We start from the raw sequence: 17,472 nt of genomic DNA, 5'->3' as shown, positions 1-17,472 counted from the left end.
GCCGGGCTAAGATCAATAGACTGCACATGCGTAGGGCCTGTAATAAGCAAACCACAGGTGTGCCCAGGTATTTGAAGGTAAGTCATGTGACATCAGCTACAACCCATATTTATCGTAGCCACCAAGTAAGTCCTGGGCTACACACAAATTGCACACACTAGAACAATCCTTTGATTGTGCGGATAACCAGTCCAGCTACTGTAATTTCCGCAAGCCGTGCTAATTAATTTGCAGGCTTGCTTGGTGGGATTTCACTCTGGCTGGGCTGTGTATATCTGATTGCAGGTCTCTGCCATTTAGCATAGCAACAATCAGGTCTGAATAACCCCTATACCATCAATGGCTGCATGCTCAGCAGGCTACCGGATGACATCACTGAATGATATCGTTCAGTGTGTATAGTATACACTATATAGTTTACCAGGAGTTCAGTGGGAACTATATCATTTGTAAACAATATCGTCAAGTTGGTATGGGTAAAAACCGGACCAGGACAAGACCGCCGGACCGATCATCAAAATCTTCAGTCCGGAGCTTGTAGCATCCGGTCCGGGGGGTGTCCTGTCCGGGGGTGTCCTGTCTGAGGGGGCTGCCTGTGACACCTGTGACCAGGGAGAGGAGGAGGGAAGGCTGTAATCTCACCTTCCCTGTGTCCCTGATGATAGCTATCACAGGGACCCTCCCCGGACCAGACACCACAAGCTCCGGACTGCATATTTTGATGTCCAGTCCGGCGTTTAGTCTGGGTCCGGTTTTTACATAGTTCCGTATGTGGCTTTAAAGTATGCAGACAATGCAGTTTTGGAAGGAAGCTAATCCATAGGCTCTTGATGCAATTCTTCCCATATTTTCAACCCCGCGAACAGCAACATCAATTCACCTTTATACAGTGGCGTAACTAGATATTTGTAGGCCCCATAGCAAAAGTTTGTAAGGGCCCCCTATTTAGCAACTGTTTTTGATAAATGTATGTAAAACATATTACTTAGACAGTAAAGATGGGCCCCCTGCAGCTCCGGGCCCCATAGCAGTTGCACCCCTTGCACCTATGGTAGTTACGCCCTTGCCTTTATACACACAAGTGCTTGATAAACTGCATGGCATAGAAATGTGCATAGCATGTCCACCATGCAGGAAGTAATCTATTTAGCAGAAGCTACAGCATTTATTACAAAGCATGAAAAAAGTCATAAAATACAAGAAAATCTATAAGATACACTCACCTGAGATAAGTAAAACACCCCAGATCAGCGTCAGGTGAGACATGATTCTGTGTAAAAGTAGCTCCTGGACTGTAGGGAGAGAGGCGAAGCTCTGCTTTCGTTCTGTTGAAGTAATAGGGATTGTGAAACCCTGCCCTATTGCTGTCACGTGAATTCAAGGAAATAAAGTTTTGTGCACAGCAAATAGAAACAAAGGAGAGTTACTTCATCCCCTATAATGTTGGATTTCACAAGCACTCTAAAGCCAATGTGTGCTCTTGGATTGGTTGGAGTGTTTATTCTCAACTGTATAAACTGTGGAACACATTAACAAAGGCTTAACAGTTTGAGTGCCAAGGGAATTGTCAAAAATGGGTGTGAAAATTTCAAAGCAAACCGTTTTTTCTTTTTTAAATGAACCATTTGAGTGCCATCGTTGGTGTGAGAGGTCCTCAAAATATCCAGTAAAAATGCCAGCATCGCTCACAGCGACTGTTCTTTATTTGGTGCAATATTTAACTAAACTTCAATTAATCGACTTGGCTGTCTATGTATTTACAGTCACTGTGAGCAATGCTGGCATTTTTAGCGGATATTTTGAGGATCGTCACAGCCTACTCTCCTACCCTCCCGGCCGAGAGGCTCCCGAAAAACGGGTCCCCCTCTTCCGGACCTCCAGGCAGGTGGGCAAGTCTTCCGCATGCCCCCCATAGCAAAACGCCCCCCCCCCCCCCCCGAGCCTCTGAAAGGAATGCTGGAATTTGCGGGTCCATGGGAGGGGGCAGGACTAAGATCAGTGGCGGAACTACCTAGAGTGCAGGGGGTGCAGCTGCTATGGGGCCCGGCGGCTGGGGGGGCCCCATGGACAACAAGCACTCCCCTGCACCCACTTACTATTTTGGGAGCCGCCTGCGGCCGCATGCATTACCGGGTGATTGAGGAGCCGGGCGGGGTGTCGCGCTATGCCGGGCAGGTGGGGGGGAAAATTGCTGGCTTAATTGAGGAGCCTAGAGGAAGGGGTAAGTGTGTCGCGCTGTGCCGCCTTGCAGGACGGGGTCACGCTGTGCCGGGAGGGGGGGAGAAGAACAGCGCACGGAGCCTCATTGCTTTGAGAAGAGACTGAAACCAGAAAAACTGACACGGAAGGCCCAACACCATGATTGGGACAGCTGTAGCCACACATGACAGGCTTTCCAGCCCATAGTGGCTAACTGCTGTGACAGTGAGGGTCCGGCTGGGCTGGCTGCTGTTGCAACTTCTCTCTGGTAAGCTGGGCTTTATGTTGCAGCAGCAGAAATATTACTGTACTGAAATAATGAGTTTAAAATGTTTTATTTAGTGTGTTTTTTTATGTATTATGTGTTTCTCTTGTGTAATGGGCATTGCTGCATGTGGTATAATGTGTAAAGGGAATTAGTGTGTGTCACATTGTGTAAGGGGCATTACGGTGTGTCACATAATATGCAAGGGTCATTGCGGTGTGCGCATATTGTATAAGGGGCATTGCGGTGTGTTGTGTAATGGGCGTTGCGGTGTGCGCATAATGTGTAATGGGCATTGCAGTGTGTTGCATAATGTGTAATGGGCATTGCGGTGTGCGCATAATGTGTAAGGGGCATTGCGGAGTGTCGTGTAATGGGCATTGCTGTGTGCGCATAATGTGTAATGGGCATTGCAGTGTGTCACATAATGTGTAATGGGCAATGTGCATAATGTGTAATGGGAATTGCAGTGTGTCGCATAATGTGTAATGGGCATTGTGGTGTACATATAATGTATAATGGGCATTGTGGTGTGTTGCGTAATGGGCACTGCAGGGGGGGGCCCCATTATAAATTCTGCTATGGGGCCCACAAAGTTCTAGTTACGCCCCTGACTAAGATGACTTGAATTGCCTCATTTTAGCACACACGCCCCTCACAGACCGGCATCTTTTTTAATATTAAATCAGGCATTTAGGGGGAAATTTACTAATATGGAAAACCTAAAAATTCGTATTCGTATTTTACCTAGGACCGATTACGAATGTGTACGAATGGTATTGTTGTAGAAAAAGTCGTGTTCCGGGCTTTAATTTACTATGTAGTCGTAATTAAAAAATTCGTATTTTTCGATGTCGTAGCCATTCGTATTTTGTTTTACAAATGTTTCGTATTTTTGTAGAATCGTAAATTGAAATACAAATGTCCTAGGGAAGTTTGTTTAAAAACCAGGATATTTTACGAATTTTCGTGAAATGAAATACAAAAAATTGTATTTAATTCCACATGCATCACTATGAAAATGAAACCAGAATCGTGATTGGTGTATTTGTTTTACACTTGGGAGGTCTCTCACAGCCATATATAAGTCCTGGAGGCGCCAAAACTTCAGTTTAATGTATAGCACACACTGTTTGCATTACAACACAATAGCACAGGTTAGGTCTGCAGAAACACTGCAAACCACAATACTCATCACTCTTTACAAGCGTTTGCCACCATTTCTGCCCTTGTAATTCCCAACCTTACTTTTCCAGATTTTTGTTCCCAACACTTACATCAGACATAACATCTGTAAGTGTGTACAGAACTATATATATATATATATATATATATATATATATATATGCAGACAATAACATAATATCTGCTCATAACCTTCAATACGAATTAATGATTCTACTCACCTAATTTGACACACCCTTGTTTGCACAGCTCATCAGTGCAGCAGCTGACATCATTTCTTCATTACTCTGAAAGTCCAGAAGGTTACTGCTTTTCATCCTGGTTTTAGCCATTTGCAATATTACAGTGTTGTAAACATTATACCCACTAACTGCAGTTTTTATTGATCATGTGACCTGCTAATTGAATGTGTATTAATGCTGTGCGTCACTGATCTTGTTTAGGAAATCACAGGTTCAATCACATACATGTATGTTTTACTGTGTGAGTGCTTCAGGTGGGCTTTAGCTGCTCAAGGGTTATTAGTGGACATACATTTATTCTGCTCTCAGCACACCAAAATTTCACAATCCACATTTTCAAACTCTTGTGCAGTGCAGGTGGGGCAGATGTAACATGGATATAAACAGTTTTATATATTTCTATGATTTTTAATTCCTGTGCAGCCTAAATAATGTACTTATTTGTAAAAACACAGCACTTTACATTTCTGCTTCCACACACCCAAGCCCAGGGCTGGCGCCACCACTAGGCAATGGTTGGAAGCAGGGCAGGAGGGAGGGCTCACTGCGCTGTGCGCAGTTCAGTCCCGATGCATGTTAACGACATTTTCCTCCACGCGTACAGCCGTTCAGCGTCTGAGGGTGAGACAAGTGCTCAGCGCTGCCCGGCTGAGTGGCTGTACGCGGTGGAGGAAAATGTCAATTAACATGCATCGGGACTGAGCTATCCCTCCCGCTTGCCCGCTCGCTCGCTGGACCGTCACCCGAGGTCCTCCTTAAGGGTGAGTGGTGTCCCCCCCCCCAGGAGCAGCATGGCGGCCGTATTCCTCCCCCACCCCACCCCCCCCGTAGAGCGGGTGAGCGCCGGGGCGCCCCCCCGCCTGGGGCGCTCCGGCGCCTTGCACCGGCACTGCCCAAGCCAATTGTATCTGACTCTGCACATGTTACATCTGGCCCACCTGCACTGCACATGCTCTGACCCACGTTGGTGAAAACATTGAACTACCATCATAACAGAATAATAGGCATAGTGCAACGCTAACACAAAGTCAATTTGTACACTACAAATGTTACATGAACTCAGGCCACAGCACAGCATGTTTTCCTGCATGAGTGTGTGTTCTTCTCACACATGTGTATGGGGCTTGTTCTCCTGGGCTGGCTGGTACCAGGATGTCAGTTGCTGGCCATGTCTTTGATCAACTTAGCTGATGTATGAGTCACCATAACTGCTGGTTACAGCTGACTTTACAACAGTAACAGGTGTATTTGATCAGCTGTGTGTAGTGGTGCCTCGCTGACATCTGTCTTAGGGCCAGATGTACTAAGCTTGAAAAGTGATAAAATGGAGAGTGATAAACAACCAGCCAATCAGCTCTTGTCTGACAATTTTCAAACACAGCCTGTGACATGGAAGGTAGGAGCTGATTGGCAGGTTGTTTATCACTCTCCATTCTATCACTTTTGAAGCTTAGTGCATCTGGTCCTTAGAGAGATAGAGAGAGAGATATGGGGCAGATTTATTAAGCTTGGAGAAGAGATAAACTGGAGATAAAGCGGAGAAAAGGTAAAAGGAGATAAAGCACCAGCCAATCAGCTGTGTTTGAAAAAAGACAGTTGGGAGCTGATTGGCTGGTGCTTTATCTCCTTTTACCTTTTCTCCGCTTTATCTCCAGTTTATCTCTTCTCCAAGCTAAATAAATCTGCTCCTATAGAGGGAGACAGAGACAGATTATAATGTATTCATAATCACACAAAAAGCCAGAGAGATAAACACACATGTGTAATCAATTCCCTATGTATCGCATACAGCAGTTTATACAGTATTAGAGACTTACCCAGTAGCCAGCCCTCTGCCATTGATCCGGCTTCAAACTCATCAAAGAGGACTGACTGGCCGAGGATATAGGAGTCATGACATGAGCCAGGGTAGCCTGCAAACACACTCATGATCTTAAGATTGGCATCACAGACCACCTGCACGTTGGTACTTGTGCTTCCATGTCGGTTATAATAGGAACGGGCAGTATCCCGAGGTGGTCTCAGCGGAATGTGTGTGCAGTCAATTGCACCAAGCACATTAGGCATGCTTGCAATGTGATGGAATCCTACCCTAACATCATGCCACTCTGTCTCCTGGCTTGGGAAGCAGATTGAGGCATCTATATGTGGCTGAAGGGCTTCAAGCACCTGGGTCAGGTACCTGGACAGTGTGGGCTGAGATATGCCAATGCCTCTGCCAGTGACATGTTGAAAACTGCCGGATGCCAGAAAGTACAACACAGCCAGCAGTTTGTGCAGGCCTGAGACAGCGCATGAGTCGTCTTCTTCCTTGGCACTGCCAAGACATCAGGTCTCTCAAAGCCCACACTGAAGCACCCTGATATAGCATATAGTCTGCCATGCTAGAAGTCAGGAAGTGTTTGTAGGTAGTTATTTGGCTTTTATAAGGCACACATTTGGGATTACAATGGTCTGTGATGTATTGTTAAAATGATAACACATGTGTCCCATTGAAGCAGGCGAAAGACACTTCAAAATACACCTTGCAAAGGAAGGTGTATTTTTTTTCACGAGTTTGTTTACGAATCGTAGGTGTTTACGAATCCGATTTTACGAATTCACGAATACGAATTTTTAGTAAATGGTGAAAATACGCCTAGCCAATGCAAAAATCAGGCGTATTCTATCGATGGTGTAGACTTTTCGTACACATGCGTAATCGTATTTAAAAATACGAATACGATCTCAATATGACATGTTTACGACAATACAAATTTCACGAATCTACGAATTTTGCACTTGATAAATGAACATTTCACGAATACGACAGAAATTCACGATTATTTCCCTACGAATACGACTTTTTTCTACTTTAAAATACGAATCCATATTAGTAAATTTCCCCCTTAATAGCAAAATACTAATAAAACTACTACTGTTGTATGTATTACTGATATACATCTCCCTGCATGACTACTTATGTAGTGGATGACCTGATAATGGGCCTAATTCAGACCTGAGTTAGTATAAATAGTACACAGTTCCACCTGCTCTGTAATTCGTCTTACCACACTATCCCTTTAAACCAGGACACTTATGAATTACACAGGTTCTGTGGCTGGCAAACTTAAAGCCTGCATTTCCCCTGGTTTCAAGCAGCTATAGAACCTGTGTAATTCAGGAGTGTCCCAGTTTAATAGGTTATTATACCGGCCTACTTATTTTTACTCCACTCCGGGAGAAAACCAGAGAGGAGTGAACAGGGAGCAGGACGTGGCTCTGCGGATTGGGGGAGGGGCTAAAATTACGCAAAATGATGCGATTTGCGTCATTTTAGCCCTGCCCCCTTCCTGCAGACCTGAGAAATGCAGGATTTTATGCAGCAAGGGGCTTCGAAGGTGATGTGGGAGACTTGCCCACCTTCCTGGGGACCCCATTTGCGGGAGTCTCCATGCCATTTTTGGAGGGTAGGAAAGTATGGGTTATTATGATAAGCCTACCTATACTGAGTACCAGAGTTATACTTGCTATATGTTTATGTGCTGATCAGCATTTGCATTACACACCCTTTCTGAACCTACTGTAGGGTTAGGTTTATGCTGCGGGGAGAGGGTTAAAGTAAGGCTGCAGGGAGGGTTAGAGTTAGGGGGGGCATGGAAAGGGAAGCATACATATCTGAACTGTCAGGATTCCCTCCATCAAGAACAAGATGCCAGCATCGGACTCCCGGGTTTCCACACCACAAAAGGACAGCTCTCATTGGCAGAGCTGTCCTTTGCTGAAGTGTTCGCACATATGTACGGCATTAATAAGTGCCAATATGCATGTGACGAGTGGCAGGATATAACACAATGTAATGTGTCATGCAGCCAGCCATATAATAGAGCATAATTCCCCATGAGGGGACTGAAGGTGGGAATAGAGAAGTCTAAAATCAACTGAGGTCAGCTGCTCTGACATAAAACCAGTCTAGTCTGGATGTGCCACATTTGCTACAACCTGACTGAGCCCTTTCAGTGATAAGATTAATAGTGATTTTTATGAATCGAAGATGGGTACTGAATCAGACCCCATATATAGATTTCACAAACATGGATATACAGGAAAAAACAATATAAATGACAATGAATAGTTCTAGTTTGCTTTAAAATACAGGGCGAGATGTACTAAGCCCGGAAAAGTGATAAAATGGAGCATGATAAGCCACCAATTAATCAGCTCCTACCTGTCAACACAGCCTGTGACATGGCAGATATGAGCCAATTGGCTGCCGGTTTATCACTCTCCATTTTATTATTTTCAAGCTCAGTACATCTGGACCCTAGACACTTTATCCAGCACTAGCCATAGGCCCATTTATATATATATATAGAGATCCGAACCCACCTGAACTTACTTTATCCAAGGGCGGATACGAGGAGTTCGCCGGGTCCCGCCATTTTCCTGAGTCAAAAACGAGGCCAAGACGTCATCATCCTGCGTCGATTCAGATCTCAATAAAAGAGCTGGCTCCGGCGCCATCTTCATTCGGCATGTAGAAGTCAGACAGCATGGATGTGTCTGTGCTGTCTGCAGAAAGGAAAAAGCTATGGGGGACAAAATAACACTATGGGGGGGGGGGGGGGGGGGGCAAACTAATGGGGGAACAAATAGAGGCTGCATCAATTAGTGGGGGCTGCTGAAAGGGGACAACTATACTAAGTGGAAAACTATTCAGGTTACAACTACTAAGGGGGCATTACTAAGGTTACTACTAATGGGGGTTGTTACTGTATATGGGACTACTGTGGGGGACATCTAAGGGGCTCTCTGAAAAAAAAGTTTTTTAAATTGAAATAAAAAAAGGTTTTTTTTTTGTTTTGTTTTATCCTGCAAGGGGTGTTAAGTGTGCCATATCAGCCCAGCTGCCCTGCCCAGTGTCCCGTATCAGTCCAGGGGTGCCAGCATGTGTGACACATAATTCCTGGGGTGAGCCAAGTGTGTCATATAATTCATGGGTTGCTGCAAAGTCTGCTGTATAATTCATGGGGTGCTGCTAAGTGTGCTGTATAGGGGTGCTGCTAAGTGTGTCGTATAATTCCAGGGGTGAGCCAAGTCTGCCGTATAATTCATGGGGTGATGCCAAGTGTGCCGTATCAGTCCAGGGGTGAGCCAAGTGTGCTGTATAATTCACCATTAGGTCGACATGGGAAAAGGTCGACATGAGTCTAGTTCGACATAGGAAAAGGTCAACATGGGACTAGGTTGAAAGGTCATTATTTCGACAGGACGTTAGTTCGACAGGTCATTAGTTCGACAATGTCTAGGTCGACAATCAAAAGGTCAACATGGGGTTTTTCACTGTTTATCACTGGGGTCCCAGGATCATGCAGGGACATTCCCGGGCTGGCCCCTTTTACACCAGCCTAGTCCCTGCATTTACTGGTGTGAGGGGGAGAGAAAACCACCCCCCTTTAAACAACCAGATACTGTATATCTTTGGAACCAGGAATAACCTTTAGGGTTAGAAATGCTGCGCTATTTTGTTGGTACCTTTTTAAGTATCAAAACACCAAGAGTGAACTCACATATGCAATAATAAGATGTGAAACTGTGTCGTTTGGTGCCAGAGAAATCTGTCCTCAAACAACATGAACAGCCATGAAATTACATTTCAGAAATGAAAAAAATCGGTTTACCCGCAAAATCTCTAGAACCAACAAACCCATATGGACCAGCCTGGTATCAGATTTAAGAGCCAGCGATTCGGGTTTGACTAAGATCAACCAGGAGCTTCTGTGATGCCGGAGGGGGAACTGACAGCCGTTGGAACAGGATGGGGGTTGGAATTAGCTGGTCCCATGTTATCCTATGGGGAAAATGTTCCAGATTTGCCTGGCGGTATCTCAGGTTCCCGGAGGGCTACTGACGTGGAGCTGGGCTTATTGGAAAGCCCTGGTCCTCAGTTACAATGTGGGCCTATTTAGAGAGTGGGCCTGGAGCTGTAGCTCCATCAGGCCCATTGTTAATCCGGCCCTGGATTCCCACCATCAAATAATGGCTGGGCTTCTGCCATCAAATCTTTTAATGCTGTTAACTGACCATCGTATCAAAATAATTCAATAGGAAAAAATGTATATGATATGTGCATGCGCAGAAAAAGCACTTTTTGCACATTCACAGATATGTTCAGCATGGCCACACTGAAGCACTGCAGAACGGCTGGCTGGGGGGGGGGGGGGGGGACCATGGAATCACTACAAAATGTTTACCATTCGATGGCGGCAAACATCAGAATGCTGCCATCGAATGGTAAAAGTACTACCATCAAAACAAAATCATTGATGTTAAGAAAAATCTGTACTTGTTTCCTCGCATTGTTTTCGATCGCATCGCATGCAACCAAATCGCATGCGATGCGATCGACGCGATTTTTACTTTGGAATCAATGTAAAAGGGTCCCTGAGACTCGATTTTACATTGGCCCCAATGTTAAATGGCCCCCAGACCCTAATTTTTATTGTTTCCCAACCCTGATGGGTCAAATGCCCCCCCCCCCATTGTTAACGCCACCTCACGATCAACGCCAACCCGAAGCGTGGTGAGCGCAGTGGTACGCGTCCTCTGACCTTTTCATACCCCCACTATCCACGTCGGCGTGGAGTTGATTTTATATAGTGTGGCGAGCGTAGCGAGCCACTGAGCCCGAAGCGTGGCGAGCGAAGCGAGCCCCGCATTACTTCACAGGTATTACGCGTCCCCTCGCGGGGCTCGCCATTTTTCGGGCTCGCTGCGCTCACCACACTATATAAAATCAACTCCACACCGACGTGGATAGTGGGAGTATGAAAAGGTCGGAGGACGCGTACCACCGCCCCTCGCGGGCTCGCCACGCTTCGGGTTGACGTTCATCGTGGGGTGGCGTTAACAATGGGGGGGGAGGCATTTCTCATGTAAAATACCCATAAGGGTGGGTATACAATGAAAACTCGGGTCCATTGACCCATTTAACATTGTTCCCTATGTAAAATCGCGTACATCGCATCGGTCGCATCGCATGCCTTAACTTAAGGCATGCGATGGACGCGATTTTTTAATTGTCGGGGAGAAGGCTAAAAATAGCCCTGAAATCGCGTCGGTCGCATCCATCGCATACCTTACCTTAAGGTATGGGATCACCTACGACGGGCGCCGTGCTAGGAAACAAGTACCAAAAAATCACACAGCAATCTCCATCCCTAGTGTGTGAAGAGGAGCATATGTCTGGTCCCCAAGTCAATGCAGAGTGCAGAATGGGTGGACTATAAACATAAACATACTGTATATGTGACTTAGTGCCAGATGTATCAAGCTTCAAAAAGTGATAAAATGGAGAGTGATAAACAGCCAGCCAATCAGCTCCTACCTGCCATGTTACCGTCTGGGTTTGAAAAATGACAGGTAGGAGTTGATTGGCTGGTTGATTATCACTCTCCATTTTATCACTTTTTTGGAGCTTGATACATCTGGCCCTCAGAGTGCCACATCTGATCAGAGAGGAAGCAGCAAGGACCTGGCATATGCTTCTCACCACTCACTGCAGACTGCAGACAAGCTCAGCAGAATCCCCCCACTGCTGACCCTGTCCTCATCCGAGACTGCTGCTTACACAGAAATACTTCCTTTCCGACTTCCCACTTGCACAGAGCACCCGCAATAGAAGCCTGGATCGCTGGTGCCCTACTTATCAGATTGTTACACGAGAGAGGAGAACATACATAAACTGCAACTTTTCACAGCTATTGTATATCACATCAAACTGATGCAATATATTTCAGTGAGGGTATGCATCCGGTGATGTCTGTTGCCCGCCCCCAGCACCCGCGTCACTGGGGCATTAGCATGAGAGCTTTGGGAGTTCCCATGGGCGCATCCCCCAGCAACCCACCCCACACCGTTGTGTGTGAGTGCCCGTCGCTTGCACACAGTGCATGCACATGTGCAGAAATGCGCATGTGCAGTTAGGAAACAATGCGCCCCATGCGATTTCGCATGGGAGCGCATGGACCTGAATAAGGTCCTATAGGCCAACCTCGGATGTAACTCAGGGTTGCCGACTTTTTCTGTCTCCTCTCCGGGAGAAGCCCAGAGAGGAGACTTCCAGCTGCAGGTCGGGGGGCGGGGCTTGAGCTTTACATCAGTAAGCCCCGCCCCAGGATGGTAAAACCCCCAATTCACGGATCTCCGTGGAGGGGGCGGAGCTAAAATGATGCGATTTTAGCTCCGCCCCCTCCTCTGACACCCGCGGATTGACAATTTCAATCCAAAAGGTATGGGGAAGACGCCGCAATCAGGGGGTGGCGTGGGGGTCCCCCGGAATCCGGGAGGGTTGCCCACCTTTCCGGGGGGCCGGGAGGAGGACCCGATTTTCGGGATCCTCCCGGTAATTCCGGGAGGGTCGGCAACCCTGATGTAACTTTCATAGACAACACTGAAGCACAGGAATATACCTAGAATTGGTTCTGCAAACAGGTGTTCTGTAGGTAGGCACCTGGCAGTGGTACCTACACCTGGGTATGGCTCATAGGGTCAACAGTGCCTAAGGTCAACATTGACAAAAGGTCGACATATACAAGGTGGACATTGACAAAAGTTCAAAACAAGAAACTGCAAGAGCGAGACCCACTCTATCTGTAGCTGCTGCATAGCAGGGGACAGTGCTGCTGCTGAGCTTCCTCTCTCACATGCACAGTCTAGAGATGGGTCGTTCGCGAACGAAGCAAATCTTTTGAATGGATCCCATGAAAGAAGGAGTGAGCCGCCGATCCCAAAAAGGTAATCCGTTCTTTTACTTTCAGTTTCGTTTTTTAATTACAATGCATTTTCCTGATCTCAGCACTGCCACCTGTGGCAGCTGAGATGTACTGACTCCGGAGACTGAGTTCAGTGCTGGTACTGCAAGTAAAAGAAAGAATAATAAGGCTGCTGCTGCTAGGGATGGCCATCGGTGCAGACGCCATCGATGGCGATTCGGCACCCAGCCATCGATCAGTGTTTTACTCGGTTATGTATGTTCTTATTTGTTCAGCTCACTGTTTTAAAAAAAAAAGTAAATGACAATAAATGATTGTAAAACAAATTTATGCTTCATTATTATCAAATGACCCCTTCTTTCAAAGTGAACCGTTGATGCGCCTAAAAGATACAGATCTTTTCACTGACTGATCTGCTGGATCCCAGCTCTCGTAAGTAACCCGTTTTGCCCATCTCTAGCACAGTCACTAGGCAAGCTGCATCCGGCCAATCAGAGGCCGACCTTTACCGCACAGCATGCCAGGAGTTGTAGTCTCTAGCAGCATGGTGGTGTGGAATGGAATGATTTGTAGTACAGAACTACACACTGATCCCAGCAGCCGGCTGTCCCTCGCCTGTGTCAGCTCCTCTCCTCCAGCATGTTCCCTGTCATCTATTCTCTGTGTGATTATAACATGGGCAGTGACATGTAGCATGTATGTAGTTACTGTAGATACAGAAGTGTGTGTGTGTGATTATCACATGGGTATCTCCTTCTACTCTTGCTATTTGATAGGCTACTCGATCTGTCACTCTATAACTCCGCTCATGACTCCACCCAGCATTATACACACAGTCACAAAGTGACAGATCTGGGCAGGGCCGGTGCAAGGCATCTAGGCGCCCTAGGCAAACCTACAGGTTACCGCCCCCCCCCCCCCCACACACACACACACACACACACCAACTTCTCACAGACACAATTATGCCCACGCTCCAGAAAAGAGGGTGAGGTCACTCAAAAGGAGGCATATCCATAAGTGTAGTGTACCACACTATATACCCCTCATATGCATTATGCATCACAATAGAAGAACCCCTAGGCCTATCTAATACTAGTGCCCCTTACACATTATGCCACACAGTAGGAGCCAAACATCACATTATGCAGGAGAGTAGGAGCTAAAAATCACATTACATCACACAGTAGGAGCCAAAAATACATTATGCTGCACAGTAGAAGCAAAAAAGTTAACATTAGGCTGCGGTGGGGAAAGTGACGGCTAGGCTGAGGCAGGGAAGGTGGCGGCTATGTGTCAGGGTAAGTTAGCATTAGGCTGCGCCAGGGGAGGGTATGGCTAGGCTGTGACAGTTAAGGAGATGGCTAGGCTGCAGCAGGGGAGGTGATGGTTAGGCTGTGGTACGGGGGATATAGTTAGGCTGCACACTCCCTGATATGTTCCATCTGTGCAGTTACAGGGATGCTTCTGTGAAATAGCCAGCTGACTATTAAATAACCCCATTTCCCATGTGTACGCCACTGCTCCCTCCATCCTCAGAGGCCAGGGAGAGAGGGTGCGGCACAGCCGGCTTTAAGGGAATAGGTCACTGTGAGCAGGAGGAGTCAGGGATGCGTGCGCTTTCCAGCATCCCTGATTTACATGTACAGGGGAAGACAAGTGCCACATTTTTTCAGAATGCTCCCTACATATCCCACGGCACTGGCTCCTCCAAGCCACCTTGGGGTCTGCCGCATTGGGAGTTACGCCACTGGCATAGGAGAAGCCGGGTAGCAGCGGGCGCACATAGAAATGTATGGACAGTAAGTGATTGGCTGAGAGCTCTCTCAGTCAGAGTGCTCTTAGCCAATCACTGGCTGTCCATTCATTTCTTTGTGCAGAGTGAGTGCATGATTATACTGTGCTGGGCAGTGGGCGCACAGCTAGTCCCCACGCCAGCACCCACCTAGTACAGACAGTGATTATTTAATTTATTATGAACTAAGTACAGCCAGCACAGACTATTCACCAGACCCACAGCTACTCAGTCAGTGACAGACACCCTGAAACCATCAGTATCCCCAGGGTAGACTATTGTCTAGTCTACCCCTTCCCACTTGCCCTCATCATGTCTGTACAACACCCCCATCTCTGCGACCCCCAAATCCTCTCTACAGATGGGGAAATCTATGTGCGAAGTATAATTTGGATGCCAGAATCCATGAAAACAGGGCCGCTCATTTCTCCTGGACGCAGAGCAAATGAAGAATTTTCAAAGGGTTACTGCATGTCAGTCACCTCTCCCAAAATTGCCCAAGTCTCCCACAGCCTTAACGGAGCTGCAGTCACTGAGCACTCCAGAGTTCAAGGGCCTCATCATTGTGTCCAGCGCGCGGGGGGGGGGGGGCATTGAGGCCGCCCGAATTTTAACTCCTGCGGCGGATGCCGCAGGGAGCCTGAGGACGGCGGCAGGCAGGGAGATGGAAGTCTCCCTGCCTGCCCCAGAACGTTTGCGGGGGGGAGGTGGGCTCCCCGGGTGCCAGGCAGCACAGGCTGCCCCCCGGGGGTGCCAGCAGGGGACCGGGTATATTCACTACACCCGATCATGCATATGTAATGATCGGGTGAAGTGAATATATGAATATCTAATGAGCGGCTCGGCTCCGGCCCCCTGCTGGCTGGTCTGTGTAAAAAAAAAATATATATATTTTTTAATTAAATATATATTCATGTGCTTTTCAGCACATGAATAAAAATAGCATGCCCCTCCTCAGAATAAAATTCCTGATTTTTTGACACCAAATGTAAAAAACAAAACACTTTATTTTAAAAGTTCACATTCCACTTCTCCATAAAAAGATAGCGATTGCTACTCGGTGAATCATGGCGAAAAAAACCTTCAAATGTATTCGCCATGTGGTCATTGAATAGGGTGATTCACCGTTTTAGTCAGAAATTCGCCTTACAGCACAAAATCGCCATAAAAACCTGGCGAATCAGCCTCATTGAATACCGCCCATAATAAAGTTTAGCGCTATGTAATACTGTACATCACTGAGGTTGGGCGGATATGAATCATTAGGTCACCAGCATTATGGTCGACACGCGGGAGGGTCGACACTGAAAAAGTCGACTTTTTTTTTTACCGGAATGTCAAAACAGTCAACATAAAACACGAAAACGTAGCACCGCATCCCCTCACATGGCTCGGTGCGCTCGCCATGCTTTGGGCATGGCACTATTTTATTCTCCCACCACGCCCTAGTGGATGGTAGGGCACAAAATACCGCTTGTCGACACATTTTGGCTCATAATACAGTAAAAAAACATGTCGACCTAATGACCCTGTCGACCTTGCCCATGTCGACCTAATGACCCTGTCGCGCTAACCCATGTTGACCATCATGCTGGTGACTCAATGACCATATCCCTGTTGGGCTGTGCACACCGCACAGTCTATTACAGTACCTCATTACTCAGTTAATGATACAGGTTGTTAACTTTAACAGAGGCCTAACTTCATGCCTAACTCCAGGAACGGACTTGCGCTCACGTGATATTTCAGGATAGATTAGCCCACATATATCCTCACAGTATCATGCGTTACAAATTAGAAACCACATATTGATCTCCTATAACTATGGGGTAATTCATGTTTGTACATGAATCATAAAGCTGCAATTTTTCTTTTAGCCTATGCACTGGCTAATTATCACAAGAATACAAATGCTACCGGCACCATTGCAAAGTTTGTAGGAACTGGGTAAACATACACAGCATCAGTCCATTAACAAGCAACGACACCCTGAGTCCATGGTCATGCAGATTAGCCAAGGCAGTAGTTTCTCTGTGAATATGATGGCTGCTGATGGCAGCCAGGGATGGGGACTGACAGACAGGGAAGGGGGAGTGGATTGAGGCCGCCCGCCGCCGATGTTTGCTGCTGGCCGCTATGGCTGATGACCGGGCGGCGGCGGCAGCCAGGGATGGGGACTGACAGACAGTCAGCGGCAGCCCGGCGGGGGGATAAGAATAGCTCACCCCATAACGCCTGGTTGTTGTTGCTGCAGCTTCAAAGTTCCTCCGGGCTCTCCGTCCTCTGCGTAGCGTAGCTTAAGTTCCTGCTGCTGCTGCTGCTTCTTCTTCCTCCTGCGGCGGCTCACTACCGCCCTCCAGTGGCCGGCGCCCTAGGCAAATGCCTAGCCTTGCCTAGTGGTGGCGCCGGCCCTGGATCTGGGCGAATATATAAGATATATATATATATATATATATGTAGGTGGGTGTATTGGGTTGGCACTCGTGGCTTTAGATAGATAAAAGATCCGGTGCCAGGAACATAATAGAACAATAAGAGACACTTACCCCCTCAAGGAAAGGATGGAACCGGCACACGGCTGTTTGAAGAAAAAGTGGTTTATTTAAGAGTGCAACATTGCACTAGGTGACAGCTGCTGACCTGACAGCCGTTTCAACTGCTGGGTGCAGTTTTCATCAGAGGTGAAGAGCTCTGTAAAATGTATTTCTCGAAACGTTGATAACAGAAACAGGTCTCTGTCTGTATTTCTTTCAAGTCGCCGGAGTGCCGCCTTATCCTTGTACTATATATATATATATATATATATATATATATATATATATATATATATATATATATATATATATATATATATATACCAGTGACAACTGTTCCCTTTCTGCTGTTCCCTGCAGTGCCCCGCTACTTCCCTGTGCTTTGTATGTCTTTTTTATGTCATTTGCATTTGAATTATTTTCATTTTTTTCACTTTTTGGTGCTTTATTCAAACTGTGTGCTTTTGTGATTGCAGACCGCAAGCTGACTACAGTGACC

General features: G+C 46.7%; 1 protein-coding gene across 2 annotated transcripts in view; it reads right to left on the bottom strand.

Annotated features, from left to right (window-relative positions):
• Positions 1-1,377, bottom strand: part of LAMP3 (lysosome associated membrane protein 3) — a 47,851-nt gene extending 46,474 nt beyond the window's left edge. For both annotated transcript variants that reach the window (XM_083177649.1, XM_083177647.1), the window contains exon 1: positions 1,224-1,377. In XM_083177649.1, coding sequence (XP_083033775.1) covers positions 1,224-1,266 — 43 coding nt within the window. In that variant the 5' untranslated portion in view covers positions 1,267-1,377. The remainder of the gene's footprint in view (positions 1-1,223) is intronic.
• Between the last annotated feature and the right edge of the window lie 16,095 nt (positions 1,378-17,472).

The sequence above is a fragment of the Crinia signifera genome, chromosome 3 (genome assembly GCF_055691185.1).
Source record: "Crinia signifera chromosome 3, ASM5569118v1, whole genome shotgun sequence".
Lineage (NCBI taxonomy): Eukaryota > Metazoa > Chordata > Amphibia > Anura > Myobatrachidae > Crinia > Crinia signifera.
Note: the sequence above shows the minus strand (reverse complement) of the source record. Positions and strands in the feature narration are given on the sequence as shown.